Genomic DNA, 16,826 nt, shown 5'->3' with positions numbered 1-16,826 from the left:
GGAAAATGAGAGAAGTAGAAAGTACAGGTATTTGAGTTCAACATGTGAGAAGTAGAAAGTACAGGTATTTGTGTTCAACATGTAAGAAGTAGAAAGTACAGGTATTTGAGTTCAACATGTGAGAAGTAGAAAGTACAGGTATTTGAGTTCAACATGTAAGAAGTAGAAAGTACAGGTATTTGTGTTCAACATGTAAGAAGTAGAAAGTACAGGTATTTGTGTTCAACATGTAAGAAGTAGAAAGTACAGGTATTTGAGTTCAACATGTAAGAAGTAGAAAGTACAGGTATTTGAGTTCAACATGTAAGAAGTAGAAAGTACAGGTATTTGAGTTCAACATGTAAGAAGTAGAAAGTACAGGTATTTGAGTTCAACATGTAAGAAGTAGAAAGTACAGGTATTTGTGTTCAACATGTGAGAAGTAGAAAGTACAGGTATTTGTGTTTAAAATGAAAGAAGTAGAAAGTAAATAGTCGTCAGAAAAATAAGTAGCAGAGTAAAGTACTGAAACCAGAAACATGCACTTAAGTGCAGTAAAAAGTATTTGTACTCTACTACTTCCCACCTCTTGCAGGTGAATGTTTGTTGTGTTTTCACGTGTAATGGATCCATGTTGTGCAGCATGACAGGTCGACTCCGCTCCACTTGGCGTGCACGCAGGGAGCCACGGAGGTCGTGAAGCTGATGCTCTCCTCTGTAGAACGAGTGGAAGAAACCATCAACCTGACGGACGGAGCCAATCAGACGCCTCTCCACAGGTGAAACACCCCCCCCCCCCCCCCCCCCCCTCCAATTAATTAGGTATTTTACCCTAATCTCTTCAATGGTACTGTTGGTGTACAGCTTTACTATTATGCTGCTGGGTTAATTGTATTTTTGTAACTCTGGCACAACTCTCTCTCTCTCTCACTAACAGGGGGCCTCAGATTATTTTATTTTATTTCTTGCTCTTTACTGCTGAACAATTACTCACTATATCGACAGAGTTGACCTTTGAGGCTAAAAGTCTCCCTGTGTTTCCTCCAGACTCTCTCCCTCTGACAGGGTTCCTCAGATTATGTTTTAGACTCCTGCACAACCACGCTCTCCATTCAAAGAAAGCTGGAGAGTCACTTTTTCTATTCTTGCTCTTTACTGCTGAACAATGACTCTCCATCTTGACAGAGTTGACCTTTGAGGGGATGGTAATAAATTCTTAATAGTTGTATGTAATGTAATTCACACAAAAGGATGCCTCATGTTTTGCAGCCAGTCAGAATATTTCACTTTTGGTTAACTTACTCGCGAGTTGAGATATACTTTGCATTAAGTGTGCATTGATTCAATTTCACTATTGATATCTAAGCCCCTTTAAAACGTACACCACTGTTTGTCTCGATGTGTAATATGTGCTTGCTCATGCAGATCAATATCTGCACAATAACACTATAACACTGTGACAAACAAGAGCAACACAGATATTAAACTCTGTGGGTTTTTCTGGCAGAGCAATGAGCTGGGGGACACTACACATAATATGAATAATTAATAAAGATGCTTCCCACGTTGATTTGATCTGAAAGCTATTTGGTTAGCACAGAAGAAGACCTACCTGCCTGCTAAAGATTAAATAAAGAAAGACATTGGGAGTATATAGTCAGCAGAATACAGTTTAATTGAAGTCCAGGAGATAAAAGGATTGTTGTTGTATCACCGTGACGACGCAGATTCAGAGTCAGATCATCCTCTGAAACACGAGTCACACGTCACGCTCTGAGGCCCGTTTACAACTCCTGTGTTTACCTTTCCAGAGCCACCATATTTGACCACAAAGAGCTGGCGGAGTACCTCATCTCTTTGGTAAATAACACACACACACACACACACACACACACACACACACACACACACACACACACACACACACACACACACACACACACACACACACACACACACACACACACACACACACACACACACACACACACACACACACACACACACACACACACACACACACACACACACACACACACACACACACACACACACACTCAATACTGAGGACTGGGTTATTAATTTCCGGCTTTTAATTGAGAGTAATTGCTTTAAAGACAAACTGCTTTTGGTCCGTAATAAATGCCCCCATTCTACAAATGAACGTGCTCTTCTCCATCCGTTTAGTGATTTGTTTATTCAGACATTTTGACCTATTTAAAGCACACCTCGTGATGGGTTCAATGTTAAATGCTACCTATTGCTCATACACCATCTGTTGCACTTCATCGAGCGTTTTAGCAGGACTGTGTTGCTAGGTAAAAACTGCTTAGCTCATGTTTAATCTCCTCATTCTGTGAGCAAACACTGCAGCAGGAAATAAACTCTGCACACCGAGCAGCTCATCTTTGAAATCACGACATATTGAGCAGAGATTCAAATCACTCGGGACCAAAGATCATGCTTTGATATTTTAATTAGATTTGGAAAAAACAAACAAATTAAGCCATAAAGTAGACAATATATATCCATGTAGCCCATGTTGTTTCCACGATAGATAGATGGATGAATGGATAGAGAGATAGAGAGATAGATGGATGGATAGATAGAGGGATGGATGGATAGATGGATTGATGGATGGATAGATGGATGGATGGATAGATAGATGGCTAGATGGATAGATGGATGGATGGATGGATATTTAGATAGATAGTTTATTGACTGTAGTTAGCAAGCTAATGTTAGCTACATGATCTGTGTTATGAAGAGTGAAGCAGGGGAATACAGGGAAAAAGGAAATAGAAGAAAGACCAGGCAAAACTGACCCTAACAGAAGCTAACCAATGAAACAGAGACTGCCGTGAAACTGCAGGATTTAAATCCTTACTTTTCTGAAGAGGCGATGAGGTGCAGGTGGAGGAGCTCAGGTGTGGGGAATGAGGTGATTAGGCAAGAGAAAAAGCAGAGAGCTGATTGGCTGAAACACTCAGCAGCAGGAAGGACTAACGAGGCTGATTCAGAGCAGGTGTGAGAGCAGAGGAGGAAAACACAAACCGTAAATTAATGAATAACCTCAATTCAATTACTCAGAGGTCCAATATGTTTTTTCATTATTTCAAACAAAGAATTATAGGTATTCACACACAATCAATACGTTATTTTCAAAGCCGCCTGACATTATTGACTATAACTATTAAAACTAAAACCATTAAAACCTCACTTATCATAAAACACTTCAGTCAACAAAAGAAAATCTCATCAGAAGTTTTTTTATTGGTGTGTCAGCCCGACAATCAACTCCAAAATAATCCCTTTTTTCGGCAAGTAAGATTTGAAAAGAAACACAAAATAGATTAAATAAATAAAAGTTGTTGATGTCTCTTTCATTGTCGCCCTTTTTATGCTATTAAAAAAGTTGGAACAAACTTTTAAATCGTGCTTTTCGACCAAAACATAAGCACATTAACAGAGGTGATGAAAATCTTGTTAAAGGGTCGTAAATATTTCAAATGTTTCCAAGATGAGGCCAAATCTGAATTTCCCGTCTTGCCAAGCTTTTAAAAAAAAATCATAAAAACCAACATATCTATTTGTATTTCATTTAATGATCACTTGTGCATGTACCACACCTCTCACGTCACACATCTCACATCACGAGAAGCGTTATTTATTCAGTAAGTAATCTCCTTCCTGTGCTTTGTTCCTCTCTGACCCAGATCAACAACTACGTTAAATGCACACACTAATTCTCCATGCTCTCATGTGTTGTTTTGTGTGCAGGGTGCAGATCTGAACAGCTTGGACTGTAAAGGAAACTCTCCTCTGCTGCTGGCCACGAGCTGTGGAGCGTGGAGGACCGTCGCTCTTCTTCTGTCCACAGGTCAGACACACACAACAGACTGTTAAAGGTCTCCTATCCTGCAAAATGCACTTTCAATGTCCTTTCTACAAACATATGTGTCCCCGGTGTTTCAGGAGACTCACGCAGGGTCAGAAAATAAAACCCTCTCTCTTGTCCTCCGTACCCACATCTCTAAAAACGGGGGAACAACGGAGCTGATCCAGATTTGCATCCGATATGACATCATATCTGAAATGTGGGCTGGCTCTGCTCCCACGGCCCTATCAGAAGCAATGTGCAACGTTTTTTAATTCTCCTACTTCTGCACCTATGTTTATGTACTTCCTGAAGCAAAATGCAGAATAAATGGCCCTAATAAGAGGTCAAAAGTGTGGAGCGTTTCTCACCGCCATTGAGCGCCATCTTGGCTACCTATACTGAAGCTAAGGTTGCTCCAATGAAAACAGCACTATCCAAATTAAAATGTATACATATGTTTTTTTATATACGATACTTGTGCTGACAAAAAGCCACCATTTGCTACCATTAATGATATTGTTGCGAGCAAGACAGCTAACAGTGACAGTCTTCACTTCCTGTGTCTGTTTACATTGTGCTAAATGGCAGATGTCCAAATGAAGACACAGCATATGAGACAATCTCAAACTTTTTTCAATCATGTACCCCCTTTGAAAAACAAATGCAGCCAAGTATCCCCTGATCAGCGCAAAAACTATTTGTTAGTGAAGAAAAGCCTTTATAAAGAGGTACACAGTGCTGCACCATCAGTGTCTGATTTATTAAAACAACCTTGTAACTGAGAAAAACTTAAATGCTACGTTTCAGATGTTTAAAATCCATCACTAAATTCACGGCAAACCAATTTTAACATCATGCAATAACACTAAGACGACATTAGTTGCATTGAACTGATCTTTTTAATAAGTTGTACTTACAATTTAGTGAGAAACATGGGCTTGATCTTCACTGAGGATCTTTGTTATTCTCAGTTACAGGAAAGCCACTGCAGTTATTACACTTCGCGTTTTGAAATATGTGTTTTTTTTTTTCATTATCATAAAATAAATCTCACGTACCCCCTGCAGTACTCCAACGTACCCCTAGGGGTTCGCGTACACCCCATTTGAGAACCACTGCCATAAATCACAGAACTGCAGAAGCCAGACTTTCTCTAATTGAGTGGTTTTGTGTCTCTTTGTGTTCATTGTGAGTCTTTTTTTTAATTGTATATATTTTTATAGTAACTTTGAGATCATTTGTTTCCCTTGCGTCGGTTTTGAAGCCATTTGAACTTATTTTGTGTTACTTTGCAGTCATTTTAAGCATTTTCCTTGGTGTTAGGGTTTCTTCTACATCATAGCTCGACATATCAACTTCATAGTAGTTTAGCCTCTCCTTATTGATCTTCTGTTTGTCTTGATAGTCAGTTGAAGTCATTCTGGAGTCTTTCAAAGTCTGTTTGTATCTGCTTTGTGTCTCTCTCACATTATTGTGTAATCGTTCGATGTTGTTTCTCGTCCTAGTTGTCTGAGTAAGGTGGCCCCTGACACTTTGGTTCAATAATCCATCAATAACTCTACTGTACTTTGCCCCCAGCTACTGTATATGCTCATGTTCTCTGTAAAGCCCTTTTGTTAATGTCTTCAGGGGCGAACGTGAACGTGAGAGACCGATGCGGCTGCAACTTCCTCCATCTGGCCATCCTCCAGCCCAAAGGCCTGAAGAACCTGCCTGAAGAGGTCCTGCAGGTACGATCATCAAAGACAGCTCGTTAACAGGATTTAATTACTGTAAAGCCCTTCATCAATCTGAGACTCAAGTTCATCTTACTCTCAGCAAGCCACGGGACCCTTTAAAACCCCACAAGCTTTACCCAAAGGCCTTTTGATTAGATTTGAGAAACGTATAACACTTTAGATTAAGGTTCACATATTCACCATCAACTAGTTGTTCTTTAACATATTTAGAGTCAAACTACCAGATTATTGGTTATGAACAAAACTTCTCTTTAAAATAGGGAACATATTCTGAGTTACGAATACCACATTTAGAAGCAAGTGTTACTTTGACAGAAATAACACTTGCAGTTTCATTTCTTGTTACATAAGAATAGAGCATATTTATTAGGTGTTATGAGAGAATGCCTTATTTGCCCATGTTGAGCATATTAAGAACATGTACAACTACGTCCTTACTTACAATAAATAAGCACTAATTAGAGGGTTATTGAGGAAAAACTCTCAACTAATGGTTTAGTACTTGTAGAATTTGAATCAGGAGAGAAAGAAAAGTGTTTAAAGAACATTTATTGACACATGTCATATGATGAATGTTTAGTCTTTGGCGGTTAGACCCCGATCCTGGAATGGTATATCTAAAGGGGGAAATGCAGCCGTGAGCATAGAGGGAACCCCCCGGGGCTAGACACTGGTGATGATGATGAAGATCTGGATTTGATGAGGAGATGGGATGAAGAGGGGATGTGATGAGGTCTTTGTATTAACTCTCCTGGCACTGGATGTGATGAAAGGAGGTGGATGGAGAGGAGGTGGAGGAGGTGGAGGGGGAGGAGGTGGATGAGGAGGAGGTGCATGGGGAGGAGGTGGATGGAGAGGAGGTGGATTGGGAGGAGGTGGATGGAGAGGAGGTGGATGGAGAGGAGGTGGCTGGGGAGGAGGTGGATGATGAGGAGGAGGAGGTGCATGAGGAGGATGTGCATGATGAAAGGAGGTGCATGGGGAGGAGGTGGAAGGGGAGGAGGCGGATGAGGAGGAGGCGGATGGGGAGGAGGCGGATGAGGAGGAGGCGGATGGGGAGGAGGAGGTGGATGAGGAGGAGCTGGATGATGAAAGGAGGTGGATGGAGAGGAGGTGGAGGTGGATGGGGAGGAGGTGGAGGAGGTGGAGGCGGATGGGGAGGAGGAGGAGGAGGTGAAGGCGGATGGGGAAAGGAGGTGGAGGTGGAGGAGGTGGATGATGAAGGAGGTGGAGGTGGAGGAGGTGAAGGCGGATGGGGAAAGGAGGTGGAGGTGGAGGAGGTGGATGATGAAGGAGGTGGATGTGGAGGAGGTGGAGGCGGATGGGGAGGAGGCGGGCCGCAGCATGGAAACCTGAAAACACGCTGACTGCAGGAGAGAGGAGAACCATTTTAAAGTGTGGCTGCAGCTCGGTGATTGGCTGCTGGGGAATGAGGTGAAATGTAATTGGTTAACAGAAAGCCCGTGATGAGCTGATTATAAGCAGCTGCAGAGTGAATACACCCAGCCTTCCTGAAGGAACTTGCGCTGAGCTTCATTTGGTCATGTGGAATAAGGCATTAATAAGTGTTTTATAATCACTAATAAAGAGCCAATATATTACTAACATGCATTTAATGAACAACTAGTAGATGGTGAATATGTGTACCTTAAAATAAAATGTTACCAAAATAATAATAATAATAATGAAATGAAACAAGATAATTATGATACTGTACAAACTTAAGCAGTATCAAATTGATAAACAAAAATATCATTGACTTACAAATGATATAAAAACAAATGATCTACCCAATTACACACACATGCCTTTATATATCTGCACTTGATAATGTGCGAGATCAATCCGTATCTGCACTGATTCCTTACACTACATTATGTTATATGTGGTTGCATATGTGGTAGACGTTAGGTACCAAGTGCCTGTTGTTTTGTGCATGCTTCCTGCTGCAGCATACTTCTGCATTCAAATGTCAAAAAAGACGAGACCGCTTCAACCCAAATACCTCCAAACCCTGATATATGACTTATTTTAAGGAAGGCGACAGTTTCTCTCTTCTCCTGTGATGGTGTCATATCCCCTTTGCGTCATCGGCCAGAAACTGTCCAAACATTGACCTTTTATGCAGTTTAAAGAGACATTTTTACCATACCCTTCCAAGATCGTGGGGCTTTTTCCAACCAATTAAGGATTTAAGGGATGAGACATCTGTGTCCGAAGTTATCAGAGAAACAAGATGAGCAAAGCCAAACATCGTACAGGGATAAACGAGAGAAACACTAAAGGAATCCTAAACTGAGACAATGACAACAATGGAAATAACCACATCTCCATTTGTCGCTGTCACAACAAGTACTTTGCCGTACTAAGTGCCGGTACTAAGTGCCCTGGGGTACTTAGTGCCCCGGCACTTAGTACCCCAGGGCACTAAGTACCAATCGCGTTCACAAAGGAGTACTTTTCCCTGAGGGAAGATAACGCAAATGAGCCGCTGAAGTCACTTCTTCTTCTTCTTCTTCTGCTTTGGGTTTACTGGCAGGCCGCAAACCACTTCACGGCGTATGCTGCCAGCCGGAGTCCCCGGCCAGAAGTCCCCGGAGTTGGGGAAGGCTTCAGTAGAAGCTGCTCCACCGCTCCCATGTTTTCTTTTGTGTTGCCATAAGTTAGTCTCTCTGCGTTGGTGCGCGGGGCTAATGCTAATAATGCTAATGCCAGCAAATACAATGGCGGCTTCAAAAGACTTTTCAGAGTTTTACGGGGCGTGGTTTGCAATTCACCCAGCCAATAGAAATTTGTACTTTTTTCTCTCCAGGATAGTACCACCTCTCTAGCAGGGACTGAAAATGGGGGTAAAAGTTCCCGGCACTAAGTACTCTTTCTGGTGTGAACGCGACATAAGGGGTACTAACGGAACTAAACGGGAAAAGTACTCAGTACGGTGTGAACGCGCCTATTGTTGCTTTAGACCCTAGTGTCGGAAAATCACATGTTGTGCATTTTAAATACTCTGTATTTGTGACTTTCTTTTAAATATTTTATGTATTTTTGTAGTTGTTCTGCCCCTTTTCATTGTCCCTTTGGGATTATGTGTGTCTCTTTGCCTCTGTTGTGCAGCCATTGAAGTTATTGCATGTTACTTTGCAGTCATTTTGAGTCTCTTTCTTGGGGTTAGGGTCTCTTCTACATCGTAGCTCGACACATCGACTTTATAGTAGTTTAGCCTCTCGTTATTGATCTATAATTTACGATACGATAATACTTGAATGGTCAGATCAAGTCTGAAATTTGACATGCATCACAGCAGCTCCATGTGTAACATCAACATAGACAGATATCAAGACACAATACATGAAAACAAACAGCATAATATACCTTATATATTTTAAACAAGACACAATGACAACGTTTGACACCACCAAAGTCTTTCTTTAAAACCCTAGTGTCACAAAATCACAGCTTCTGCATTTGAAATCTTTTGCATTTGTGACTTCTAACCCTCTCTCTCTGTGTGTGTGTCTTCAGCTGAGCAGTGTGAAGGGTCTCCTGAGCTGCGAGGACAACGACGGCTGCACCCCGCTGCACTACGCCTGCAGACTGGGGGTCCACGAATGTGTGAAGAACATGCTCGGTCTCTCGGGGCAACTGGGCCTCGCCTGCAAGTCCAAGGACAAGAAGTCCGCTCTGCACTTCGCCGCTCAGTGAGTTTCCATTGGTCCCCGAGGGCATGACTCCACATATCCTCCGGCTAAACTATGCTAATTTATAACCTGATTCTCATTCAAAGTTGCTCCAAGTTTTAGCAGATTTGATCAGACAACTTTGAGACGTGTCACAGATGCTGATATTGACCGTATGGGAGCATGCACTCTGCTGCTTTTATAGTGCAAGCTACATCATTTAGTTTAGCAGAAAAGCTGCATTTACTTTCTACACAACACAATTAATGTTCTGCTTTTGGAGAATAGCTTCATTATTAAGGAGAAGCCCTTTTCTTCCTTGTCTTAAAACCCCATCCCTCTGTAACAAGTGTTATGTATCGATCAATGAGACCTCAGGCGTTAATCCTAACCGTCCCTTCAGAGGACTTTGACTTACCGTCCTCCTTAAGCCAAGACCTTTATCTCTGTAATTGAACAACAGTGGTCAGATGAAAAATGAGAATCGTGTCGACATTTGAAACTGTCTCCTTCCTGCTCCGTTGTTTTAATCCAGCGAGAAATCCCTGCTCACAAAACCCTTCTCAAGATTAATCGCCGTGACATACCTATTACGCTTAGTGACCCAAAGGAACTGCCACAAGAATATAATTCAATTAGCGGGCACATGCGAGGAAGTGTCACTAACAGAGTGAGGACATCCAACATTATCTTTATGGATTTTTCTATCATGTACATCTGTTTCATTCCAGCCAGAGGGCAAATGAAGGCCGCGCTGTGACATCATGTCGAGATCTCATTTATTCCCAACGCAGCGACACAAAGTGCTGCTGACTCGCTTAGAAGGTTCGGAGACAAAGAGAGATCAGACTCTGTTGATGGCCTCTGCAGAGAATGAGTCATTAAAGTTGACACTGTAACTCCTACACTGTGTGTTACCTGCAGGTTCATGCTTTTAAAATGTTTAATTAATTAATGAAGTATTAATAAAGCTATTCTCCAAAAGCAGAACATTAATTGCGTTGTGTAGAAAGTAAATGCAGCTTTTCTGCTAAACTAAATGATGTAGCTTGCACTATAAAAGCACCCATACGGTCAATATCAACATCTGTGACACTTCTCAAACTTCTCTGATCAAATCTGCTATCACTTCTATAACGCCTGAGGTCTCATTGATCGATACACTTGTTACAGAGGGCTGGGGTTTTAAGACAAGGAAGAAGAGGGCTTCACTTTCTCCTTCATATTAAAGCTATTCTCTAAAAGAAAGACACTATGCATGCACCCATATCTTAAGTGGGTTTTAGCAAGAAGCTCCAACATTTCATTTGTATTTGTTCCGTTCATGGTATGCACAACTTAATGTATAACTATTGCGGCAGTCTTAAACAAAGTGCCGCGAGGGACTAAACAAGAGAAAAAACACTGGACGCGCAAAAACTCAGTCTTTCCAAAAGTATGCGTTTGACCTTTTATTTCCAAAGCAAAAATGCAATATTCCATATGTGTATATCCTTGTATGCGTGCGTGCGGTCAACAAAAATTGTCCTTCTCTAGCTCACTCCCCCATCTATTACCAAGTGCGCAGGTAAAGGCAACCGGATATAAGCACAAACGTCACCACACAAATCCAATGACGCGCCCACCACCTATAGTGACTCAAAAAACATGTATTGTAACAAACACAGAAATGGCTTCATATGTGGCTCCTACACTAACTATTACTTACAAAACATTTCTCGATAAACACACCGTAGTACCCGAGAAGGAAATAATCGCCCCTTTCTCAAAAAAATAAAACAAATAGAAATAGATGGTCTGCCTTCATCTTTACTTATTCACAGCCACTCACAACAGCATGGCAGGAAAATAAGACATTACATTACATTGCATTTAGCTGACGCTTTTATCCAAAGCGACTTACAATAAGTGCATTCGACCAGGAAGATACAACCTTTAAGAAAACAGAATCATATAAGTACATCAGGTTTCATAGAGCCAAACATTTCAAGTGCTACTCAACTGGCATTTAGAAAGCCAGCCCTTTATTAGTATATAAGTGCTTTGTTAGTAATTCTATCGCTCGAAGTGGAGTCTAAAGAGATGAGTTTTCAGTTTGCGTCGGAAGATGTGTAAGCTATCTGCTGTCCTGATTTCAATGGGGAGCTCATTCCACCATTTTGGAGCCAGGATAGCAAACCCACGTGTTTTTGCTGACGGGAACTTGGGTCCCCCTCGCAGTGCGGGTGCAGCGAGCTGTTTGGCTGACGCAAAGACAAACATGAAAACGTACAAAAATGAAATATTTAGTTCCCACTTAACGGTTAACGGAAAGAACAACATGAAAAAAACAAGGTAAAGTGCATCTGAGAATTACTGGAGCTCACAACATGTACTGTCACACACACACACACACACACACACACACACACACACACACACACACACACACACACACACACACACACACACACACACACACACACACACACACACACACACACACACACACACACACACACACACACACACACACACACACACACACACACACACACACACACACACACACCTCCCTCCTGCCTACCTGACGGAGGGAATGACAACGGAGAGGAATTAATAACGTTTTCAACCAAAAGCAACGCAAATTTCTGCATTTTTTACAAACAAAACATGTTCACTTATTCTGGTTGTTTTTTTATAGTGCATGGTGGAAAGGAGCAGGGAGAAGAAAATCGTATATGACCTGCTCCTTCTTTAAAAAAATAAGAACAACAAAAAGTAAAATAAAGCAATGTTCTTTCAGTTGTTTACAAATACTGAAACATAAAACCAGAACACAATCCAAAGTCAACTTCATACTGTCTGATTACGCTTTCTTTATACATTTTCTTAAACATAAAAAAGTTCATTTCAGAGATCAACAACCCACCACTTCTCCTCTTCTTGCACTATTTTTTATTTGTATTTTATGATATATGTTGCGTTGTTGGAGGAGCTCGGGTCTGAAGAACTCATTGCCATTCCTACCCTGTAGCTGCCGAGCATCTGATGATAAAACATTTGAATCTTTGCTCTCCTCTTCTTCTCTAAGGTTCGGGCGCATCAACACGTGTCAGCGGTTACTGGAAACCATCACGGACTCTCGTCTTCTGAACGAAGGAGACGAGCGAGGCCTGACTCCTCTGCACCTCGCCTCCAAAGAGGGCCACACCAAGGTGGTCCAGCTGCTGCTGCGCAAAGGAGCCCTCTTCCACAGGTAAACACACGTGAAAACATGCACAGACATATGCTGTCATCCATGTGCGCTTAAAGGGGACCTATCATACAAAATGCACTTTTGTACGTCTTTTATACATGAATATGTGTCCCCGGTGTTCAAGCCCGCCTTAACCTGCCATCAGGCCCTGGGGCTGATAGTTTTTGTAGGCCCCCTATTTAAACAACAAATCAAAGTCATTTATAGCCTCGGCAGGCTCTGTGATCGCACTTCTCTCTGCTCTACACGCGCCCGGTCCTCTCCTCCAGATGAGTGACGTATCGGGCCTCCCTCATGTATTTGTCCGGTTGCCGTTGGCTCCCCTCCACGTAGCAAATCCTTGTCGTCCTCTCCATCTCCTCCAACAGATAATGTCCCTCCTGTCTGTTTTTCCTCTCCCGCTACTCCATCGCTATCAGAACCAGACGGCCTACTTGTCTCCGAGGCCCCGCGGCCGGCACCGCTACCGCTCGGTACAGAACTCATCTGTCCTTCCTCCTCATCCTGGCCTACAGGTTTAAAATAACCTGTAAGCGTCGGCATTTTTTGTAACAGCTGCTTGTCTCGAAACTCCTTTTCCCTCAACAATTTCCTTTTCCGAGCGCCACTCAAACTTTTTCTTCACTCAATCACTCGCAATTTGAATAAGTCACATGTGAAACATATTCTCATTCTGACGTGTGTGTGTGTTTGTGTATATTTGCGTTTGTGTGTATTGTGTTTGTTTCCCGGGGAAAACCCTCACGAGAAACATCGGCTGTTGTTATGCCTGCTGTGACGTCAAGTTACTCCGTTCTCCGCTTGTAATTATGCCGTTACACGCTTCAAAGTTGTATTTATCATCTGAGTTTGCCGAAACAAGTTTAATATTCTGAAAGCCAAGACTTTGTTTTTTTTTAAATCAGATGAAAACAAACTGTAACGGACCTTGCTGTGTTATCTATCATTACTCTACGTCTTACAATAATAATTTCAGTGGAGGGAGGGGGGCGGCACTGTGGAACAGCAGAGTGGTGAGGGAGAGCTGTCGTCTTCCCTTTACAAGATTCAAAAATGTATTTATCGTGTGATTTTGGAAATGAAAGTTTCCTATTCTGAAAGCCAAGAATTTGTTTATTTAAAAAAAAAAAAAAAACACCCGAAATAAAAAAAAAAGATTTTAAAAAAATATATATATATTTTTTAATTGGCTCATGATAGGCCCCCGATCTCCGTAGGCCCCTGGGCTTCAGCCCAGGTCAGCCCGTGCATTAAGGCGGCCCTGCCGGTGTTCCAGGGAACTCACCAAGTTTCAGAAAACACAACCCTCTCTATTTTCCTCCATACCCAAATCTCTTAAAAAGGGTCTGCAACGGATCTGATACAGATTTGAACACTTCTATGACGTCACAGAAGTGGCGCTAAGGCTATTGGGCCAACTCCACCAATCAGGAGGAGACAGGCACGGACATTGCCGTTCGAAAGCGCTGGATACGCTGTAGTACATATTTCAGGCCACCAGATGGTGCTGTTCTCACTGAATCCGAGCATGAAAGGCAGTGTTAAAGAGCCTCTGCGTTTACATGCAGATGCTGGGATCCTGAACGGTGCAGCTGGAGCGCTGTGCCCGCAATGACGTCACACATAATTTGGCGGGACTTGAAGAATCCCAGAGAAGATCCAGAAAATGGTCAACATTGAAGGGCAGATAAATGGTTATCAAAGTACAAATATCCAAAATCAGTTCAGTCATGGTTTTCAAGGGGACAATATTTACTCAAATTGACGGGTTTGGATGATGGGGGAAACTCGCGTCACAGGCTCTTTTAAATTGAGCGAAATGAGGAATGGATCAAATGCATGATCTGTTTGGTATTTTGAAAAATAAAACGTATAAATATACCTTATATAGGTATGGTCCTTCACTATATTATTCAAATATAGCAGGATAGGTCCACTTTAAGTTACAAGACACTTGCAGTGGTTGCAGCAGTTATCTTGTTTCAGGCTTTTCGTTCATTCAATGTTCGTACTAACCTAAAAAAGGTAATGCACGTTAATGTGAAAACAGCACAGGTAATCACCAATTTGAATGTCTAACTAAACTACCTGACTTACTGTTGACATACTTTTATTACGTAACGTATGCCAATTCGATGAGTTATGCTTATCGGACCCCAAACAAAATCTTATCCTTCACGTTAACAGCTCGTTTTAATACCTAGACATCTTCTGCACTGCTGTACATTTGTAGGAAAACCCACAACAAATGACAAATGAACTTTTCACAAGACACCATATGAGCGTTTCCATTAGGATCCGTTGTTTACTGTGATTTAAGAAGTCAAACTCCAGAAACATTTGCACTATAAAGACTGTTATCCTTTACTTTTTCCTCTGCAGACCTTTTTATTAACTTTGCAGTCTACACTCTGGTCTCCATGCACCATAGAAGTTATTCCATAAACCTCTCCTCTACTTCACAGTGATTACAAGGACTGGACGTGTCTGCACCACGCTGCCTCTGAAGGATACACACAGACGATGGAAATCCTGCTTTCAGCCAACCTCAAGTTACTGGATAAAAAGGACGAGGACGGGGTATGCATCACAATTAACATCTATCCAAATGTGTAGAAAAACCTACTTAATTCTGTTTCCTGTTTGCAGAGCACGGCCCTGCACGTGGCAGCGAAAGCAGGTCACGTTGCTGCGGTGCGCCTCCTGCTGGCTCGGGGTGCAGAAATCACTTTAAACAACAACGACAGCTCCTTTCTGCACGAAGCTCTGCAGAACGGGAGGAAAGACGTGGTGAACGCAGTCATCGATAGTGACAGGTGGGGTATTAATGTTCCTGCTGCTTTACTCAGGGCTGGGAGGCTACTCTATAAATGAAGTACTTTATTGATTGAGCATAAAGACAAGGTAATGTACATTAAAACACTAGAAATAAACAATCCAAAATATTTCTGAAATATAAATAAAATAGCATTAGGTGCGTTCACACCGCAGTACTTTTCCCACTTTAATTCCGAAATAGTTCCGAAATGTCGCGTTCACACCAAAAAGAGCCGGAACTAGATCTTAGTTCATCAGAACCTTTTTCAGCCCCTTTTCCGTCCCTGCTAGAGAGCAGGGACTATCGTGGGAGGAAAAGGTTCCTGTGTCTGATTGGCTGGGCGGATTGCAAACCACGCCCCGTCAAACTCCCAAAAGGTTTTGTGAAGCCGCCATTTTATTATCCTCGCATTAGCATTATTAGCATTAGCATTAGCCCAGCGCAGATATGCAGAGAGACTAACTTATGGCAACACAAAAGAAAACATGGGAGCGGTGGAGATGAGGAGGTGTCGGCGTTCTGGCGATTTACTCGGAAGGCTTCAGTAGAAGCTGCTGGGAGTCCCAGCGTCCCTTCCGGTGGCAGTATACGCCATGAAGTTATTTGCGGCCTGCCCGTAATCCCAAAGCAGAAGAAGAGGAAATGACGTCAGCGGCTTCATTTGACTAATCCCCCCGCTAGTTCATGAGAACTAAAGAGTTCTGATGAACCTTTGTGGGAAAAGTGCTGCGGTGTGAAAGCGCCCATTAACTATAGAACAACTACCGTAATTTTCGGACTATAAGCCGCGCCTTTTTTCCCATTTTTCGACCCTGCGGCTTATATAACGGTGCGGCTAATCTATGGATTGTTACAGCTAACGGCCACTAGGGGACCTCCTAAATCTATGGATTTTACAGGTTACAGTCCACCACCTTTAACTCTATGGGCTCTATGGCCGGCCCGCGCCCCCCACCTTTAACTCTATGGGCTCTATGGCCGGTCCGTGCCCCCCACCTTTAAGCGGCGGGCTCCAGCAGGAAAAGCTGGAGGCCGGAAAAGAGTGAGACAAGTAGCGCGCAAAAGTAAAAGTGGAACCGAGAGTGGTACAAGAGACAGAACGAGAGCAAGACAGACAGACATTACGAGAGCGAGACAGTTTGTCCCCGTACCACTGGTTGAAAACCACTGCTGTAGATCACTGCCGGTACGTGCGCTGGGAGCGCACCGTTTAAGTTTGAAAGTTGAAAAGTGTGTGTGTCTGAAACGCTATGTGATACAGTACAGTTTACACAGCACATGTTCTGTAGCTACTATTGCACTAAATGCTAACACTTGAATACGTTATGCAAATATGCAACTTGTTTGTTGAAATTTTAATAAATGGGAGCTTCCTCAAACAGCCATCTCTTTCCCGACAATCCCCTCTGTGCACGAACCCTTACATATGGTAATGAAACATTAAAACACCTGCGGCTTATAGTCCAGTGCTGCTTATATATGTACACATCATTCA

General features: G+C 42.4%; 1 protein-coding gene across 1 annotated transcript in view; it reads left to right on the top strand.

Moving 5' to 3' along the window:
• Window positions 1–16,826, top strand: part of trpa1b (transient receptor potential cation channel, subfamily A, member 1b) — a 43,570-nt gene that overhangs the window by 11,933 nt on the left and 14,811 nt on the right. The window contains exons 8-15 of the mRNA XM_079661581.1: window positions 622–758; window positions 1,791–1,839; window positions 3,760–3,859; window positions 5,489–5,589; window positions 9,121–9,296; window positions 12,349–12,513; window positions 14,979–15,093; window positions 15,163–15,329. Of these exons, the coding sequence (XP_079517707.1) occupies window positions 622–758; window positions 1,791–1,839; window positions 3,760–3,859; window positions 5,489–5,589; window positions 9,121–9,296; window positions 12,349–12,513; window positions 14,979–15,093; window positions 15,163–15,329 (1,010 nt within the window). The remainder of the gene's footprint in view (window positions 1–621; window positions 759–1,790; window positions 1,840–3,759; window positions 3,860–5,488; window positions 5,590–9,120; window positions 9,297–12,348; window positions 12,514–14,978; window positions 15,094–15,162; window positions 15,330–16,826) is intronic.

The sequence above is a fragment of the Notothenia rossii genome (assembly GCF_949606895.1).
Source record: "Notothenia rossii genome assembly, chromosome: 12".
NCBI classification, from domain to species: domain Eukaryota; kingdom Metazoa; phylum Chordata; class Actinopteri; order Perciformes; family Nototheniidae; genus Notothenia; species Notothenia rossii.
This window is presented reverse-complemented; position numbering and strand designations above follow the sequence as displayed.